The sequence below is a fragment of the Cynoglossus semilaevis genome, chromosome 5 (genome assembly GCF_000523025.1).
Source record: "Cynoglossus semilaevis isolate Cse_v1.0 chromosome 5, Cse_v1.0, whole genome shotgun sequence".
Classification (NCBI taxonomy): domain Eukaryota; kingdom Metazoa; phylum Chordata; class Actinopteri; order Pleuronectiformes; family Cynoglossidae; genus Cynoglossus; species Cynoglossus semilaevis.
Window position 1 is genome coordinate 14893541 of NC_024311.1, and position 6000 is coordinate 14899540.

Genomic DNA, 6000 nt, shown 5'->3' on the forward strand with positions numbered 1-6000 from the left:
CTAAGATAAAACCGCTTTTACCGTTGACGACCTTCTGTGCTGCTACATTAGCGCTGCTGCCCCCTAGTTTTTTTTTTAAGTTTCCAATCTGAATGGTTATCCTTCCATTGTAAACCAGATTATGGCCTGTTATTTATTGAATGATGATGAAAAAAATCTTGAGAGGCATCTTCCATTGTAAACCAGATTATGGCCTGCTATTTATTGAATGATAGGCAAAAAAATCTTGAGAGGCATAGGAGAGAGAGAGAGAGAGAGAATATGTGAAAGAGGGGTTTCCTAAGAGGAAGAAAGTCAAGAGGTCACTGCTGACAGTGTGCCAGTCCTCCGACACTCTCCAGGGAAAGGCATACCAGTGGCACTTCTGCTGTGTTTGTCTCTAAGTGGCTCTAAAAGCCTCTAGGAGACACCACTCCCACTAATCTTAATGGTGGATCATCTCTCACGCGCACAGTTCAAGTGGCCCGGACACACACACTCACACACTCAGCCCGTTCACTCACAAAGTCTCTTTTTGTCTCTCTCTCTCTCTGAGGAGTTCTCTAAATGCCAGATGCCACATATTCTTCTCCACCTCAAGTGTGCAGCACAGTCTGTCCCGTCTCAGCCTGAGAGAACCTTTTTGCCTTTGGATCAACGTTCCGTCGTCTGAAAATTCACGTTCCATTAACATGAGGCCAAATTAAAGAGTTAAAGTTTTTTTTTTTTTACTGTATTGATGGACAGATTTTCTCTGTTCGACGAATGAACTGGGAGAGAAAAAGAACTCAGTGATAACCCCGTTTTTTTTGTGGGGGGGGGGCTGGGTATAGCAAAATGAATCCACGTTACTCTCCTACTTCAACTACAACATTTAGTTTATGGAAGTGATGCAAAAAGACCATGGACTAAACCTGTACAACTGTGATGCTAAACAAAATGTAGCCGATAACAAATGTTATACTTTGACATGTCAAGGTAAAAGTTGTGTTGTCTGCTACTTAAAGTGTACAAAACTATTTGAGAGTTATATCTTGGCTAGTGTTTGTGATGCAGTCAAAGCAATCGCCAACATTAGGAGGCGCTCAAGTGCAGTCAGGGACGTCTGCACTTTGAGTTATTTTCATTTGAATTTTACTTTTTATTACATTTTTTGAAATGTAATAAAAAGAATTGTCAAGTCAATTATTCCTACATCCAGGTCTCATGTAAAGCAAATTGATGACATTGGTTTTGATGCTTTGTATGTGTGTTCTGTATAACAGATATCAGGTGATATTTACTGACAGTGGATCATTAATACTGTGTTTGTGTGTGTGTTTGTGTGTGTGTGTGTGTGTTTGACACCAGAGTGAAGAAGAGCAGCACCACACTGCAGAGTTCCTGCCAGAGTTTGCCCTCTTCCCTCAGGGCAGTTTCATGGAAGATGCCGCAGAGGATCAATTTCTTACCTACAGATACGACGATCAGGTCAGTGAATCGCTGCCTTCTACTGTATCTCTAGCTCCCCCTGCAGGGCAGATTTGGGTGCTGATGCAAATGTTACCCTTTCGATGTTTTTCAGCGTCTGTTCATTGCTCCTGGTAGTGTTTTTTGGTTTTTCTGAAGTGAACAGTTAATGAATCAGGAAGTGCAGCGATTTAGTTAAGAAAAGTAAAAGGAGTTTTGAAGAGAATAAAAAGTGAGAATCGCTTTGTCTTCATCGGTGATTCTCAACCACTGCACCGCGGCCTGATAGTGTGCCATGGAATATTATCCAATTCAACCTAATTGGTCTGAAGATTTACTGCAAAACGTTGTATTTCTTTGTCTATGCAATGGTCAGGCACAATAAATTAAATAATCTTCCACTAGATGGCAGCAGACTGCCTCTAAAAATGAAAAAAGGCTGAGCTGGTGAACTAGGTCTTTTTCTCTTTCTTCAATTCCTGCGTCAGTGTTGTCTTCAACTAAACAGGCATCAGTGTCGTACTGACTAAGTTAATTGTTAATTCAAATTTGTTTTTGATAAGGAATATGTTTTTGGAATATTTTTGTTTATGTGCTCTACGTTTGGATTTTTCTAATGGAATTTGTGCTGTGGCTCAAAAAAGGTTTGAAAATTACAGGGTTTTTTTTAGTTAAAAAATTGTGAATGACTGGAACTAAAAGGAACTTTGTGTGTTCCCAGCTGTGAAAGACAAAGTTATATAAGTGGCAAAACTTAAATCTAAAGAATGGGGAAAAACATCTGAGAGCTAAAGTATGACAAAAATGTCCGAATATAAGTTGCAAAACTTAAATCTAAAGGGTTAGGGTTAACATTTTTAACCTTTTAAAACCCTTTTAATTACCACGAAAGATTCACAGCTGGGAATAATGAGTACAACTACAGACTACAGGAGTGAGAAAAATGTCTAAAGACTGGAGAAGGATGCAATCTTATTGAAGTGCTGATCAAAGTGACCGAGAGGAAGATGATTTAAGAACAGTTTCAGTTTTTTGGAATGTTCTGTTTTCTGTTGAAGTTATCTAAAATAACCAGAGCTAAGCGTCTTGAAAACGGTTGGTACTTGAGTAATTACCTATGAAATTATATAAAAGACGAAGACAAAGACGGCAGCTGCTGTGTGGCCGGAACAGAAACATCCACAGAAATTCCTGTGTCAGAGGGTTAAACTTGTGAGTTGCACTGATGTTTCATCATGAATTTTCCACAGATTTTCTCTCTCTCTTTTTCTTTTGTGAACAACATCTGTGTTCATTGTCAAACTCTGAACACAAATCAAACCAGACAAGCTGACAATTTAATTTGTTAAGTGATATGACTGTAGGAAAGTCTAACAATATAATTTAATATTTCAATCATCTGGTTTACACAGTGGAAGAGATAACATTCCGCAGTATTAGCATGTGGCAGCGTTAGCCTATGACGGCACTGATGATGTTCTGCTTTCCCAAAGTATGTCGTGTGTTTGAGGGTAACACGAACCCCTGAAACTCTTCTTTTCTAACTTTTATGTTTCTGTTTTTTGACTAATTTGGAGTATTATTAGTAGTATAGTATAGTATAAAAATCTTATTTGTTTAATCCTGGGTTTAAGGTTGAAGGTTGACGAAGCCATTAAATTTAGGTGGGGATTCAGTTCAGGGTGTGGAAACAGGGATTTCTTTCTTTTTTTTTTTAAAATCAATTAGAACACTGAGTCAGGCCGTTCATTCAAATGTAATTCAAAACAGGAAATGCTGAGCTGATGATGTAAAAAGTCCAGGCATTTGAGAAACAACTCACAACTATGAAGAGGTTAGATGATGATGTCGTCATGATGAGTCATTAGCATTCATGGTGATGTAATTCAATGTGATGTTATTTTTTTTTAATGTCGAAATGACTTTAAAATAAATGATAATTAGGAATTTTTTATTTAAATTATTTATTTATTTTTTAACAACAACGACAAAAAAATTAATGCTGGAATATATTTTCTTTATTATATATATGAGCCACAAAGTAAAAGTAAGGCAAGGCCTTTTTTTCGGCATCATTCCGTGTGAGTAGTTTATAAAATCACTTGGTCTATTATCACTGCGGCAAAAATCTTGAAGAAACACGCAGCTGAAAGTGATTCTTCACATCAGTTCTCATTACAAAGGAACTTGATGTTCTGTATATCTGGAACCAAAAGCTGAAAACTGTTTACCGACTCATAAAACAACTTTTCTTTGGCACAATCAAAATAAAAAACATCAGTAAAAACCTGCCATGTGTTTGGTGGTGGATGGTGAGACATCCAAGTCTGATTGCATCTTTGACAAACTGTGCTTAGAACTTTATAATCTGACTGAATTCCTCTGCGCTCATGTCAGAGGTCTGACCTCGGCTGTGGTCAGCAGCGTGTTGCAGGTTCGTCTTTGCTTCATTAAGGGCAGTTGTTTGCTTCAGTGTTTCAGTCTGGTGTTGAATACATGTGGTGTGTTACTCCGTCGGGTTTCTCTTCTCATCCCGATGTCCTCCGTATGAATTGATGTGAATCGACTCTTTCAAACATTCTAAGGCTCGTTTGTTTTTTTGGCTCCGCACCGTGTTTATAAGACACATTTTAGACTGAGCTCTGCCTTTTCTCTGGAATCTCCCAGAAAACATGTTGGGTTGATCCAGATGACGCCTGACTGAGGTGTGGCCACTTGTGACTGCGCTGTAACATAGCTGAGTTGGACACACAAGAAAGACACAAATGCACATTAATACTGTGTGATGTATGGTAAACACCTCAGGTCCAGGCCAAGGAAACGAACGCAGCTGCTCTGAATGTCACTGAAAAATGAAGTCTAACATGTGATGTGTATATTGTCAGCGAGATGTTTTCTTGAAAAATTGAAAACGTTGCGTTTGTTTTTCACAAGATTCTGATCCCTTTAAAAAGCGTAAACTAGTATTTTTTTAACTAAACAGGATCATCCAGTGCTTTCTTGCAGCCCCTTCTAATGGCTGTAGGAAGGATCCAGTGCTTTCTTGCAGCCCCTTCTAGGAAGGTTTTGCTGGTCTTACTGGAGGTCTAAATATTTCCACAGGTGGTATGTGGTGTAAAAAGATTGTGAAACTCAGTTTAGGCAGAGTGACTTGAGGTTGAATTTGTATTTTTCTCTTAAAGCCTATAGAGATGCAATGAAATATTTCCACAGGTGGTATGTGGTGTCAAAAGATTGTGAAACTCAGTTTTGGCAGAGTGACTTAAGGTTGAATTTGTACTTTTCTCTTAAAGCCTTTAGAGATGCAATTCTGACTTCTGTCCAGTAGGGGATAGCTCTAACTAAGTTCTTGATCAGATATTGATGTGAAAATAATATATTTAACACATATTTTGTCCTTTTTTCGTCACATGTATCTTTGTTGATATTTAGAAAATATACAGCACCTGTTTCATAAGATACTGCTGTTTAAACCCAGAGGCTGAGATTTCAGTTATTGTGAGGACTGATGTCATGTGACCAGCTGGTTCTCTAAACACTGTGGTTCTAAAAAGACACATCATCATCAAAAGCACAGAGTTAGTCTTCAGAGAAAAACAACGGGCATTGAAGGAGACTGAGCCAATAATTACAACCATTAAGTTCCCATGTTTTTTGTTGTTTTTTTTGTTGTTTTTTTACTGTTGTTTTTCATATTCATTCTGTTTGCTCCAGACATCAAAACTTCAGTCAGTCCTGTTGTTTTTCATATTCATTCTGTTTGTTTCTCTGCTCCTCTCCCTCTAATCTAAGTCAACCAGCCGTGCAGTGAGAGGCAGCAAACTCACACTAACACTCACCCACACCGAGCGAACAGCAGGGAACCAGGCTAATGCTGCTGCACAGGTCCGTCCAGAGAGTTTGGAAAGAGACAAGGAAAGTATAGTAGTTCCAAACCTGAATTCCATGGTTTTGGAGAAGGATTTGGATTCAAGGCTTTTAAGCAACTTATACTGTTCTTAAAAAAATACATTTTCCACAAAACCTTCTTATAAGTTTTTAACATTATTATTTCAAGTTGTTTCAAATAATATTTGATATGATCTATGAATGTAGCTGCCCAGATATTGTCCATTCATTTGATTTCCGTAGTCCTTGTAGTGGAATGGGTAAACGACCAGGTGGACAAGGATTTCTGTTAGCCTTCGCTATTGTGAATTTCAAGCTCAGTTGTTCAGGGCAACCTGTTTCTTTGTGGTTAAAGGAGTGACCTCATCACTGGACGTTTGTCAGTTTAAATCCCAACTCAAGCTGTTGAGCAAGCACAAAAAAAAAGAAGAAAAAAAGAAAATCTCTAGTTTCTTTTTTATTTATTGGTTAAATGCAGAAATGCATTGTTTATATATTTTTTCTCATTTTCTATCCTTCATTTTTTCATTCTTTCTCTACTTTTCATTTCTTATTTCTCATCTTCTTTTTTTCTTTCTTCCTTTTCATTTATTTTCTTTGCTTCTTTTTCTCCTTCTTTCTCATTTTTCTTTATCCCTTTTCTTCTTATTCATGTTTCTCCTTCACCTTCTGTTCAACAGTGAC

General features: G+C 37.8%; 1 protein-coding gene across 2 annotated transcripts in view; it reads left to right on the forward strand.

Moving 5' to 3' along the window:
* LOC103379211 (ADAMTS-like protein 3) overlaps positions 1-6000 on the forward strand; it is a 103648-nt gene that overhangs the window by 20275 nt on the left and 77373 nt on the right. For both annotated transcript variants that reach the window (XM_025055773.1, XM_017032386.2), the window contains exon 3: positions 1330-1449. In XM_025055773.1, the coding sequence (XP_024911541.1) occupies positions 1330-1449 (120 nt within the window). The remainder of the gene's footprint in view (positions 1-1329; positions 1450-6000) is intronic.